The 15,000-nt window shown below is 41.9% G+C and overlaps 1 protein-coding gene and 1 pseudogene across 1 annotated transcript in view; one reads left to right on the forward strand and one right to left on the reverse strand.

Annotated features, from left to right (window-relative positions):
- LOC143020036 (chromobox protein homolog 1-like) overlaps positions 1–15,000 on the forward strand; it is a 111,069-nt gene that overhangs the window by 83,292 nt on the left and 12,777 nt on the right. Inside the window, exon 5 of the mRNA XM_076176184.1 lies at positions 11,742–11,839. Within this exon, the coding sequence (XP_076032299.1) occupies positions 11,742–11,839 (98 nt within the window). The remainder of the gene's footprint in view (positions 1–11,741; positions 11,840–15,000) is intronic.
- LOC143019715 (uncharacterized) lies at positions 7,148–9,411 on the reverse strand (annotated as a pseudogene).

Raw genomic sequence — 15,000 nt, forward strand, 5'->3', positions numbered from 1 at the left:
AGAAGTGCAGTGTCGTCCGCAAACAACAGCTGGCTCACCTCCCACTTTTCTCCATTTTCTTTAACCATCTCCAATCCTTGACCCACTACCCTTGCATTTACCTCTCGCACTACCCCATCCATGTATAAGTTGAACAGCCAGGGTGACATAACACATCCTTGACGAAGTACCATCTTTACCTCAAACCACTCACTCTCTCCATTTCTAATCCTGACACAAGCACTACTACCCTCATAAAAACTCTTGACAGCTCCCAGAAGCTTTCCTCCTATCCTGTATATCCACAGAACCTCCCACAGTGCATTTCTGTCTACCCTGTCGTAAACCTTTTCCAGATCCATAAAAGCCCAAAAAACATCCCTCCCCTTTCCCATAGCTCTCTCACATATCTGTCTTACCACAAAAATCTGATTTACACGACCTCTACCTGTCCTAAATCCACATTGTTCCTCAGCAATTACTCCCTCTGTTCCTCTCCTAATCCTCTCAATCAAGATCCTCCCATAAGCCTTCCCAACTAAACTTAACAAGCTAATCCCTCTGAAACTACTACATTCACACTTGTCCCCTTTTCCCTTGTAAAGAGGAACTATACAGGCACTCCTCCAGTCCTCTGGCACTCTACCCTCTCTCCAGCAAACATTAAATAACATCACCAGCCAGTCCACCATCACTGTACCTCCTTGTTTTTTTCTTTTTTAGACATTGTGCATGGCATCCATCCAGACCATGTGCCTTACCTGCTTTCATCATCTTAACAACTGCCTTCACTTCATCCTTATTTCTCCTCCATTTTCCTCACTCATCACGGTCATTTTCTTAGCATTTCCCACTGCAGCTATCTTTCCTTCCCTATCCTCCTTCACATTTAGCAACTCCCTAAAATATTCTGCCCATCTTCCCCTCACTGCCCTCTCTTCCACTATCATCTCTCCATCTGCACCTTTTACCTTTTCTTCTCTACTTGATTCGCCTCCTCTTCCTCTCTTTATTTCTTTCCAAAACATCATCTTATTACTTTCAAAATTTTGTCATACTCTTACCCCATTTCACATCTGCTCTCCTCTTTGCCTCCTTTACCTTTTGCTTTACTTCTCTTTTCTTTTCTTTGTACCTCTCATATGACTCCCTCATCCTATTTTGTAACCAATCTGTGAAAGCTCGCTTCTTTTCCTCTACACTCTTCTTTGTTTCCTCATCCCACCATTCACTACCCTTTCTTCTATTTCCTCCTGTCCTTCTGATTCCACACACCATCTTTGCACACTTTGTGACTCCCTTCTTAACCCCTTCCATACGGTGACGCCTACGTAGGCGTCATGAGGAGCAAGTGGGTACGCAAGGATGCCAACGTCGGCGTCTTGATTATATTTATTGTAGTTGTACCTGTGTGACCCCAATACTCTGTAAACTGGCTTTATCATATTTTCTATGGTTATCAAAAATTCACGGGTGAAAGAGAAAATGATTAATACAGCGGTGACTTTATTTTTTATAATGCGAGTATTATGACAACATCGCACGTTTGGCAGCACATGCTGCCCGCAAAATTTTGGCTCGTATTGAAGGGGTTAAACCATCCCCATTCCTCTTCCACTCCTAGCTCTATTCTATCCTTCACTCCCTCCCACTCCTCCTTCAGCTTCTTGTACTCCTTTTCCTTTTCATTTAAAGCAGTGGTTCTTAACCTTTTTTGGCAGCGACCCAAAATTTTGCACAAATCAAGCATCGCGACCCAAGCCTACATAGATATACGAATTGTCTTTATAAGTAATATGATTATGCTTTTAAAAGCGGGTTTTATTTATTCTTTATTTAATCATGGTCTGCTTAGAATCCTAAAACTAGGCATGTATTTTAATTATTACAGTATATAATTATAATATATTTGTAGTGGGAAAATAATTATTTTCTGCAAACCCTTAGCGACCCAATAAAATGGCTTGGCGACCCAAATTTGGGTCGCGACCCAGGGGTTAAGAACCACTGATTTAAAGAGTACACTCTAAGCACCTCCCTACCTTTTGTCCCTTTCCTCTTTCTCCATCTATCCTCCACTCTCAACTTACCTTCCAGGGTTTTTATTTATTTATTTATTTTTTCATCATCATCATCTCATCATCCATATTGTGAAATGGCATGATGATCTTCTGTAGTAGTCCATATGTCTCCAACAATCCTACTGGTATGACTGTCAGGTGATGGGTTGTCTTTTGTCGACACTACCAAATATTTCTCCAGTTTTGCATTTGTGGTTTACTTCCCAGGGAATAGTTTAAGGATGGCCTTTTGCCACTATTGCCCATGTCCAGTACTTTGTATTTTTTGGTACTGAACTTGGACACATGGAAAGAATGAGTGAAGAAAGACTAGTAAAAGAGGTATGGAAGGCAGATGTGGAGGAAGTGAACATGAGGGGACATCCTAGGATGAGGTGGATGGATGTGGTGAAAGGGGCTTTGGGGAAGAGGGGAATGTCTGTTAAGGAAGGACAGGAGAGGACAGAAGACGGGTGAATGGAGAATGGTTGTATATGGATGATGTTGTGATGCATGAGGTGGAATGTATATGTGTAGTATATGTGAGCAAAATTTGACGCAGCCCGAAGGGATTTCTCCCCGTCTTCTCCTTTTATGCATGGGGGGAGAAAGAGAGGGGGTCACCGATTTAATGAAGCGGCCTTGCTGTGGATGTGCTGTGTCTTGCGACACTGCTTCTGACCCAGGGCAGTGGACAAGGTGCAGGGATGACCTGTCATCCAGGAGGTGCTAAGATAAGAGGGAGGGTGGTGGGGTGTGAAGTGTATTGAGGGATGGAATGGGTGGGAATGATTTTATGCCTTTTCCTTTTTGGCAACCTCCCTTGTAAGGGGGAAAGCCTTGGTATATGTAGGTACTGAACTTGATTTCCTAATCCTGGTTCCATGCAAAAACAGTGTCTAGATCTTTTTACAGTTGTCTACTATGCTCCTCATTTTTCACTCCTCTCATGATTTTTGTGTTATCTGCAAATATGTTGGCATAGCTCGTTCCTTTTGTCCTGTGGTTAGACAAGAAACATTGTTGGTGCACATAAGTCAACTGTGAGGTACTTTATCAGATCCCCTCTTTAGGTTGAGGTAAACAGTTCACCCACCCCTTGCTCTCTTGCTGTGCATCAGTTACTTGAGTAAAGCTTTAAAGGTTTGAGACCCACAACCTTTCAGATCTGAAGCCAAACTGACTGACTGACTCGGAATGTTCATATCTTCAAGATATTTGGTCCATGAATCTTTCAGTCCTTTCATATAATTTCACTATTGTGCTGGTTAGTGGTACAGGCCTATAGTTTAGTGGCGTCACCTTTGTGAATTGGCACCCCGACTGGGGTATTGGGTGCATGTTGTTGTAGTGTTAAAAACTGCTCAATAGCTTGCAGCTGATACTTTAGAGCAGTGGTTCTTAACCTGGGTACCTGTACCCCCAAAGGGTACAATACCTTGAAACTGGGGAAACGAGGAATGATAGCCAGTTCATGGTACTGTGTACTTACTATGCAAAAGCAAAGCAAGGTTTGTATCGCTAATTCTTTTCACATGTTTGCATTGTATTTCCATTGATTTTTTTTTTTTTTTTTTTTTTTTCTCTCCCTTTCTTTTTCTTAGATATCAAGGGGTATGGGCACGGCAAAAGGTTAACCCGTACATCATCAGTGGCATACATTGTATTCTGCAATTGTTTTATGGATTGAGAATCCACAGATGTTCTACCAAACTTTTGCACGCATATCTTGAAAAAATCGACCCAGTTTCTCCACTTCTGGGCTAAGGTGAATCAAAACGAGCAAGATTTGTTGGTTTTACATCATTTGAGTTGATTTAAGCCATAAAAAAAAAAAGCATTTTGGCTTCGACGCTGGAGGGGGAGGATATACAACAGAGAAATGTCAATGTAATGGTATTGGGTGACCTTAATGCTAGAGTAGGAAATGAACCAATATACGTAGTGGTTTGGAAGTGTGGAGTTCCAGGAAAAAATTGTAGTGGAGAGTTGATGGTGGGGATGTGTCTAGAGAGGATGATAGCAAATACAATGTTTAACCACTTCCAAACGGTGACCCCTACGTAGGCGTCATGAGGAGCAAGTGGGTATGCGATGATGCCGACGTCGGCGTCTTGATTATATTTATTGTAGTCGTACCTACGTAACCTCCATTCTCTCTAAACTGGCTTCATCATATTTTCTATGGTTATCAAAATTCACGGGTGAAAGAGAACGGACGATTGAGCACTGACCTTATTTTTTATAATGCGATTATTATGACGCAACATCGCACGTCGGGCAGCTAATGCTGCCAGACATGCGATGTGCCCCGGAGTGAAGAGGTGAAGAAGAAAATCGAGCATAAGTACATGGGGAGAGGGTGGTTGATCTAGCGATAATGGTAATCAGGAGTATAGTATAGTAGGAAGAGTTAAGGATGTACATGTTCTTAGGGGAGAGAGTGGGGGAATAACAGATAATTTTTTTGGAAGATAAGTTGAGACTGAAGGATAGATGGAGAAAGGTAGGGAGGTGCTTAACCCCTTCCATACGGTGCCGCACACGTAGGCGTCATGAGGAGCAAGTGGATTCGCGACGCTGCCATATCGGCGTCTTGATTATATTTATTGTAGTCGCCCCTGTGTTTTTACATTCTCCCAAATGCGCCCTGAATCCCATTCTCTGTGGTTTTCAAAATTCGCGGGTGAAAGAGAGAACGGTTGATATAAGCGGCGACTATATTTTATGATGCGAATATTATTTCGTTACGTCATACGGCTGGCATTGGCTGCTGCCTGCGAGATTTAAGTCCCGTACTGAAGTGGTTAAAGTGAACTGCTTAAATGAAAAATAAAAGGAGTACAAGTAGGTGAGAGGGGAGTGGGTGGGAATAAAAGATAAAGTAGAACTTGGAGTGGAGGAGGAATGTGGATGGTTCAAGGAGGGAGTTGCAAGGTGTGCAAAGATGGTGTGTGGAACAAGGAGGAGGATGGGAGGAAATAGAAGGAAGGGTAGTGAATGTTGAGATGATGAAGTAAAGAAGGTTGTAGAATAGAAGTGAGCTTTCACAGATTGGTTACAAAATAGGACAAGGGAATCATACTAGAGGTACAAAGAAAAGAGAATTAAAGCATAAGATAAAGGAGAGCAGATGTGAAATGGGGTAAAAGTGTGACAGAAAAATTTACATATTCCAAAGGGTTTTTCCCCCTTACAAGGGAGGTAGCCAAAAAAAAAAACAAAGGCATAAAAATCATTCCCACCCATTCTATCCCCAATACATTCCACACCTCTCTACCCTCCCTCTTGGCACCTCTTGGATGACGGGTCATCCCTGTATCTTGTCCACTGCCCTTGGTCAGAAACAGTGTTGCAAGACACAGCACATCCACAGCAAAGCTGCTTTATTAAATCGGGAAACCCCCCTCTCATCCCCTCATGCAGAAAAGGAGAAGACGGGGAGAAATCCCTTCGGGCTTCCATCAAAATTTTCTCGCACATACTACCTCGCCCCCCATCCCCCCACACATTCCACCTCATGCATCACAAAATCACCCACATACAACCATTTTCCATTCACCCCTGTCATCTGTCCTCTCCCGTCCTTCCTCAACAGACACTCCCCTCTTCCCCAAAGCCCCTTTCACCCCATCCATCCATCATAGGTCACCCCCTCAAGTTCACTCCCTCCACAACTGCCTTCCATACCTCTTTTACTAGTCTCTTCACTCATTTTTTTCATGTGCCCAAACCATCCTAATACTCTATTATCCACCCTATCTCCCAACTACCTTACCACCCCCCTTTTCCACCTCATTTCTCACTCTATCCAGCCTACTAACCTCTATCATACTTCTCAGACACCTCATCTCAAACACATTCGAACTCCTCTCTTCCTCTCCTATGTTCCATGTTTCTGCCCCATACAGTGCTGTTGGCACAATCACTCCTTCATATAATCTCTTAGGATCCATTCCCAAATGTCTATTTCTCATTACACTTTTTATCCCACAAAGGCATTTACTCGCTTCTCTCAATCTACATTCTACCTCCACTCCTCCCTTTCCTGCCACATTTGCACCAGTATCTAAAACTATCCACTTCCTCCAGTCACTCTTCCTTAATACTCACTTCCAGTCTGCTGCCACTTATACCCCTAGTATATCTCATCACCTTACTTTTACCCACATTTGTCTTCAACTTCCTTCTTTCACACACTCTCCCAAACTGTCACCAACTTCCTCAATCCCTCCTCCGATCCTGCTACAATTGCACTTTTCTCCATTTTCTTTAACCATCTCCAATCCCTGACCCACCACTCTTGCATTTACCCTATCCATGTATAAGTTTAATAGCCAGGGTGACATACACATCCCTGACATCCCACCTTTACCTCGAACCACTCACTCTCTCCATTTCTAATCCTGACATATGCTCTGCTACTCTTGTAAAGACTCCTGACATCTCCTAAAACCTTTCCTCCTATCCCGTATATCTGCAAAACCTCCCACAGTGCTTTCCTCTCTACCCGCTCATAAGCTTTTTCCAGATCCATGAAAGCCCCAAAAATATCCTTACCTTTTCCTATAGCTTTCTCACATAAATCTGATCTACACAACCTCTACCTGCCCTAAATCCACACTGTTCCTCACCAATTACTCCGTCTCTTCCTCTCCTAATTCTCTCAGTCAAGATCCTCCCATAAGCCTTCCCAACTACACTCAACAAGCTAGGCCCTCTGAAACTACTACATACATATACCAAGGCTTTTTCCCACTTACAAGGGAGGTAGCCAAAAAGGGAAAGGCATAAAATCATTTCCACCCATTCCATCCCTGAATACACTCCACACCCCTCCACTCTCCCACTTATCTGAGCACCTCCTGGATGACGGGTCATCCCTGCACCTTGTCCACTGCCCTGGGTCAGAAGCAGTGTCGCGAGACACAGCACATCCACAGCAAGGCCGCTTCATTAAATCGGCGACCCCCCCTCTCCGTCCCACCATTGCATTAAAGGAGAGGACGGGGAGAAATCCCTTCGGGCTGCGTCAAATTTTGCTCACACGTACTACCTCATGCAATCGCTACATCATCCATATACAACCATTCTTCATTCACCTCTTCCCCAAAGCCCCCTTCACCCCATCCATCTACCTCATCCTAGGACGTCCCCTCATGTTCACTCCCTCCACATCTGCCTTCCATACCTCTTTTACTAGTCTTTCTTCACTCATTCTTTCCATGTGTCCAAACCATCCTAATACAGTCTCCTCTTAGCATCCATTCCCAAATGTCTATTCCTCATTACACTCTTTAATCCACCAAGGCATTTACTCTCTTCTCTCAATCTACATTCTACCTCCACTTCACTCCACCTTTTCCTGCCACATTTGCGTATCTAAACTATCCACTTCCTCCAGTCGCTCTCCCTTAATGCTCACTTCCAGTCTACTGCCACTTTCACCCCTTGAACATCTCATCACCTTACATTTACCCACATTTATCTTTAGCTTTCTTCTATCACATACTCTCCCAAACTCTGCCACCAACTTCCTCAATCCCTCCTCCGATCCTGCCACAAGCGCAGTGTCGTCCGCAAACAACAGCTGGCTACTACACTTGCACTTATCCCCTTTTCACTTGTAAAGTGGAAATATACAAGCACTTCTCCAGTCCTCTGGCACTCTACCCTCTCTCAAACAAACATTAAATAACCTCACTAGCCTTCACTTCATCTTTCCTTATTTCTCCTCCATTTTCCTCATTCATCATAGTCATTTTAATAGCACTTCCCACTACAACTATCTTTCCCGCCTTATCCTCCTTCCCATTTAGCATACATACATATACCAAGGCTTTTTCCCCCCATTCAATAACAAGTTTATACATATGATCGATAGGGAAATTATGATAATAACTGGACATGCATTTTATTTCATTCCATACCACTATGGATAAACAGTTCATCCTCGTCATCGCTGTCTCTGGTGATGATGACGGGTTCCACACTATCATGTATGTTATCCGATGACCAATACTCTTCTTCGAATGATCTGGACCTTCTCACAGCACCTGCCCATACCTCCTTGGTTGCGATAAGCTTTGCCTCCTGGAGCTGCGCTTGCAGGTCTGCCCGAGTGAACAGATGCAACGTTGAACGCATGTGTTGCTTCATGCAGCCCCACACTTGTTCGATGGCGTTTAATTCTAGATGAACTGGTGGCAAACGGATGACCTCATGACCCCATGATTGGATAATTTCGTCAGCCGTGTAGCGTGGCTTGGGCCGGTTCTCCTTGCAGATCAGTAGCAACTTGGGCGTGTAGCATGTGGTGGGAATGGTAGGCTGCGGCACTCGAACCATTTCACGATCTTCGCTTTTCTTGTGGCGGTGGTGGGGCAACGGGTCTCCTCGGTCAGCTGACTGTGGTAGGGTGCATTGTCAAGCACCAGCACTGATGGCTCAACGAGTGCCGGCAAAAGCTGTGATGTCAGCCAGCGAATGAATAGGGCGCTGTTCATTTCACCATGGTAGTCTCCTGTTTTGTTCTTGGCAGGTTAGCACAGAAATGATTCGTCAATGAATCCCTCATCTGTGCTACCTGCTACTACCAGAAAGCGCTCACACTCCCTAGGGGGCACTTGACGGCTGAATATGGCACTGGTGTTGTGTCCACCCACTCTTTACTGTGGTACATTTGGGTAGTAAACCACGTCTCGTCGACATAAACCACCAATCTCCCCTCCTCCTGATGCTTCCTGAGTGATCGAAGAACATTAACACGACGACACACAATATCTAAAGTTTCTTCTGTGAAGTAATCGCCACACCGTCATCTGTGAGCTTTCTTCCGGGATGATATCCGCCCTCTTTAACTCTTCACTCAATATACCAATAGTGATGGGTTGTTTGGCAGCAAATTTGTTGTGTACATGCCAGCAAATGGCACCAATGGCGAAATTGTCAAAGGCAGCCGTGGTGGCGATGGATGTCGGTGTTCCAGTTGATGTTGCTGCGAGAGTGGCTGTTGCGGGCGGTGTTGGTGATCCAGAACAAGAGTTCGTGCTGTTCTTCACCATCATCCTCACAGCATTCATGGTCATCCCCATGGACTCTGCGACACGATCATAGGGCCTGTGTGGTGAAGGGAAACCTTTACATAATATTTATGCATGATGTAATATTTCATATATAAGCCCAATTATCAAGTTATCGTTTTCAATGCAGACATTACAGGGATGACATTGAAAACTTCATTGCCACCAATAGGAAATAAATGTTTACCTGTCCAAACTAATCCGTACTTTCTTGGCTGCTTTCTCTCAATTAAAATAGTGTAAAGTCGCAATGCAATTGTGGTTTTACAACCACACCTACAACGTGGCATGTTGGACATAACAGCGATGCGCCACTCTCCTCAAACAATGGGGGAATGAGAGTAATATTGGCTGTTGCCCCTGGCTCCCCAGGATAATGTAAACCATGTGGTGGGGGTAGGAAACGAGAGTAATAGTGGGAGGGAAGGGGAGGAGGATGGGATACACAAGGTAGTTTGTGATGACGTCACAACTTCACTTGTTTGATTTACTTCACGGGTGTCGGCTACGACACACTTAATATCAAGAGTAAACACCGTAATTAAATGCACTTGTGAATGCAGTATAATGTAAAAAATTAGGGCAGGGTGTGAATTAGGCTGTGCTAATATATCATGCTGATGTGAATGGTTATTTCGGAAATATGAGCGAAAAACGATGGGTCAAAGCTGCTGAAATACTTAATAAGACTCGCAACCAAGACCAGCTAATTACCCTCGCCCTAGTAGAACTCTTATCTTGAGCACTACTCTCATTTTTCTTCCATGCAAAAAGTCCTCCATCCATTTCAGTAGTTTTCCTTGTATCGCTCCAGTGGTTTCCAATTTTCTCTATTTTTTTGTGAGGAACTTTATCAAAAGCTTTTTGTAGAACTAGTAAGGCACGATCAGCCAATCCATCACTTTCTTGTATTATATCTAGTAGTCTTGAGTAAAAATGTGCATGCTGGACATCAAGGGGGTTGACAATATGTGAATGTGCTGCAGTACAATATTTTGTGTAGGAACACCCTGCAGAAATATTGAATGCATCCTGTGTGTGTGTGTGTCTGTCTGTCTGTCTGTCTGTCTGTCTGTCTGTGTAAATATACTTCAGAGATGTATTTGTTCAGATTAGTAGTCCATAAGTTTGCTGTCTATCAACACATCTTGCCTGAAACTACTATGAAAAACAAAACAAAAAACTGTCACTGAAAGATTGTTTCACTACAGGACACTTGGGTAGATATACATTATGATATTGTCAGAACTAATACCAAGAGATGGTGCTGTAAGCTATGTTTGAGAATGCAGATTAGCAGATATTGAATATTTTTGTCAAAAAGACACTGAAGTAGTACTTCTGAGATAAGATATTTGTGAAAATAACTTGCATTTCAAAAGGAAAAATGCAAAGTTGTACCTGGACTTGGTGGTTACCTTTGAAGTTTAGGTGTACATTTTATCTTTGTGATGTGTTGTTTAAATAACATATGTCATGTAATAAATAAAAACTAATAATGTAAATAACAAATAAAATACATAAATAAATGCATAGGTATAGTTAAATAATAAACAAACGGGTAAATAGTAAATAATAATAAATTGACATAACTAATAATAAATGAAAATCAGACAGACAAATGATAACAAAACAAAAACAAATGATATAAAATAAATTATAATCATTACAGCATCTTGCTTAGGTGTTTATCTAAATGATTCTTAAAGCTTCGAACTGAACTACATTGCACTACCTGTGCAGGAAGTTTATTCCATTCATTAACTACACGGTGTGTAGTGTTACGCCAAATCTTGAGTGTATATCTGTATGGTTTGTGTGTTGTTGATAAACAGGCATTGTATGTGTTTGTGCGAGAAGATTATGGCATTTGTGTATGTAAGATTTGTAAGAGCCTGGGCTGGATTCTGTTTGTTTAAGGTGTTGGAGGGCAGATATTGGAGTACTTTGTGAACAAAATGAAGCGAGATATGAGTAAGTAGGTTGATATGTAGGTTGGGTTAGAGCAACTGTTTTCATTGGAAGTTTCTTTGTGTTTGTGTAGGAATCCGTTCATCAGCACTGTTCTTTCCCATTTGGCACTGTGGCTTTGGTTCAGTGTGATGGCACCTTCAGGATACTTAGGTATAGAATAGTATAGAATTGCATAGAATTGATCTAGAAATTTACACAGTCCTAGGTGCAGTCAGTACACAGACGGTACAGAATGGATCTTACACTCGCCCATCACTAGTACCAGTACAAAGATTCTGCTGAGTGATATGGCCTAACCCGGTTACAATGTAAGCATAACTGAAGTGAAAGAAAACATGGAGAGTTGGATGAAGAGTTCATTGATGAAAGAATACATATACCAAGGGATTTTCCCCTGTACAAGGGAGGTAGCCAAAGATAAATGCATAAATTCACTCCCACCCAGAAAGAGTACATATTTCATTTATTCAGCACTGCATAAATAATAATGAAATCTAATAACCGATTGTACAACAATTGTCTCATTGTGCTGCCAGTTCTTAACTAATTCAGTGTCGGGCAGTATTTCAGCAAGGTTCTTCGGTATTAGAGAGAAATTATGAAATGTAAAATGGTTTGAAGATTGATAGTAACTGGTTTGTTACAGGATGACCAGAGACCAAGAGGCTTTGATCGATGCTTGGAGGCTGAAAGGATTATTGGTGCCACAGACAGCAGTGGGGAACTCATGTTTTTGATGAAATGGTAAGCTTCTTTCAGGTTTCATAGTGAAGCTAAAATAGATTTGTCATGTTAGCTAATCATTGAATTATATGTATGTGTATTTATATATTTATATAAAAATACATTTATAATTATATATGTGTATACATTATATATACAATTTTAGAAAGGTGTGTATATATATATATATATATATACACATCTTTCTCCTTTTATGCATGGTGGGGGACAGAGCGGGGAGGGGGGGGTCGCTAATTTACTGAAGCGGCCTTGCTGTGGACGTGCTGTGTCTTGCAACACTGCTTCTGACCCAGAGCAGTGGACAAGGTGCAGGGATGACCCGTCATCCAGGAGGTGCTAAGAGGGAGTGTATTCAGGATGGAATGGGTGGGAATAATTTTATGCCTCTTTGTTTTTGTCTACCTCCCTTGTAAGGGGGAAAAGCCTTGGTATATGTATGTATCTTATATATATGTGTGTGTGTGTGTAGGTAGTATGGGGTGAGGTAGTATGTGTGAGCAAAATTTGATGCAGCCCGAAGGGATTTCTCCCCGTCCTCTCATTTTATGCAATGGGGGGACGGAGAGGGGGGGTCGCCGATTTAATGAAGCGGCCTTGCTGTGGATGTGCTATGTCTTGCGACACTGCTTCTGACCCAGGGCAGTGGACAAGGTGTAGGGATGACCCGTCATTCAGGAGGTGCTAAGATAAGAGGGAGGGTGGAGGGGTGTGGAGTGTATTCAGGGATGGAATGGGTGGGAATGATTTTATGCCTCTTTCTTTTTGGCTACCCTCCTTGTAAGGGGGAAAAAGCCTTGGTATATGTATGTATGTATGTGTGTGTGTGTATATACATATATATATATATATATGTGTGTGTGTGTGTACATACAGTGGCCGCAAAAAGTTTGGGCGCAAAATTATAGGCTCCCCAACTTTCAGCTAAACTCAAAACATGCGAAAAATACAACTTTCCGCCCAAACTTTTCGTTATTTTTCAATGCTAGCGTTTGTACCCGTATTTAGCCGAGACAATACGCACTACTTAGCAACTCTGTTTAGGTGCACTCGATGTCATGTGGAGTCAGTTTCTAAACATCTCTCACGGGGAGTAGTCTTTTTTTTTGCGGTGGTCTCTGTTTTTGTGCCTTGATATCTCCGTAATGGGAAGTGGTAAAGAGCTGGGAAGAGACACAGTTGTTACAATCATAACCCTCTATAAGGAGGGTTATAAGTGTAAAGATATTGCTACTCGTGTGGGAATTGGAGTGCGTCAAGTGCAAAAGTAGACCAAGAAATTTCGAGACGGAGGAAGTAACATCATTCCTACTCCAAAGCATCGCTCTGGTCGGCCAAGGAAGATATCAAATCGTACTTCTACGTTTATTAGGAGGCAGTTAGATAAAGATCCAACGCTCACAGCTCGAAAACTGAAAGAAAATAACCCTGCACTGCTGCTGCATGTGTCTGTAAGATGTATTTCTGATAATTTAGCCAAAGATTTACAATACCGTAGTTGCTGTGCTAAAGTTCTTCCCCTCCAAAGTGCAAAAAGCATACGTGATCGCATAGCATTTTGCAAGAAATATAAGGACTGGTCCTTAGAAGACTGGGAACAAGTATTGTGGAGTGATGAGTCAACGTTTGTGGTGTCGTCGGGCTGCAGGTCGAAGCGTGTGAGGCGCCCCAGGGGGTCTGACCCTAATGACCCTCGCTATACAGCTAAAGTGGTGAAACATGCTGCAAGTGTTATGGTGTGGGGATGCTTTGCATTTGGTGGAGTTGGCAATTTAGTGCTTCTTGCACAAACTGAGAGTGTAAATAAGCACATTTATTTCGAGTTATTGTGTGATAACCTGCCTGAAAGTTTTGAAAAGTGCAATGCTAGTTGGTTTATGCAGGACGTAGCTCCTGCTCACACAGCTCGGTCTGTTACCCAATGGTTAGAAGACTGTGGTGTTGCTTACTTCAAAAAATGGCCTGGAAATTCTCCAGACCTAAATCCCATTGAGCATGTATGGCATATAATTAAAAAAACAGCTAAGCTAAAAACAGAAATACAAGATATTTGGGATAATATTATTCCTCAACACGTACAAAACCTGGCAAGATGCATCCCGGCACGTTTGGAGAAGGTCATAAAGCTTAAAGGAAAATCGCTTGGTAAATAAGGTATGTAATAAGCCATTTATAGGTCTTTAAATGATTATTTAAATGTCACAAGTGTTTACATTTGTTACGCGCCCAAACTTTTCACGCCCACTGTGTGTGTGTGTATATATATATATGTATATGTATGTATATGTATATGTGTATATATATATGCATATATATATGTATATGTATGTATATGTATATATATGTGTATATATATATGTATATGTATGTATATGTATATATATGCATATATATATGCATATATATATGTATATATAATGTATATATATGTATATGTATATATAATGTATATATATGTATATAATATATATATGTATATAATATATATATGTATATAATATATATATATTTATATAATATATATATGTATATATATGTATATGTATATGATATATATATACAGGTAAACGTCGACTTACGATGGCATTAGGTTTCGATAGAGCCATCGTAAGACGATTTCATCGTAAGTCGATCCCCAATTTGTGTATCACTCTGTTCCGTGGTCACTGTACCTAGCCTACCTGTATATTAACCACCAGAGATACTGAATATAGCCTATTAAACATGTACAGTAGTTTATTTAATTATTTTTATCCTTTTTACCATATTCAAACACTATAATATGTATTTTCAGTACGGACCTTAAATCTCGCGGGCAGCAGCCAATGCCAGCCGTACGACGTGACGTAATAATACTCGCATCATAAAATATAGTCACCGCTTATATCGATCGTTCTCTCTTTCACCCGCGAATTTTGAAAACCACAGAGAATGGGATTCAGAGCACATTTGAGAGAATGTAAAAACACAGGGGCGACTACAATAAATATAATCAAGACGCCGATATGGCAGCGTCGCGAATCCACTTGCTCCTCATGACGCCTACGTGTGCCGCACCGTATGGAAGGGGTTGAATTATCATGTCGTCGTCGTCGTCGTCATCGTAAAGTCGAACAATCGTAAGTCGCGGCCATCGTAAGTCGACGTTTACCTGTATATATATA

Source organism: Oratosquilla oratoria, chromosome 38 (assembly GCF_046742065.1).
Source record: "Oratosquilla oratoria isolate Oo_2021 chromosome 38, ASM4674206v1, whole genome shotgun sequence".
Lineage (NCBI taxonomy): Eukaryota > Metazoa > Arthropoda > Malacostraca > Stomatopoda > Squillidae > Oratosquilla > Oratosquilla oratoria.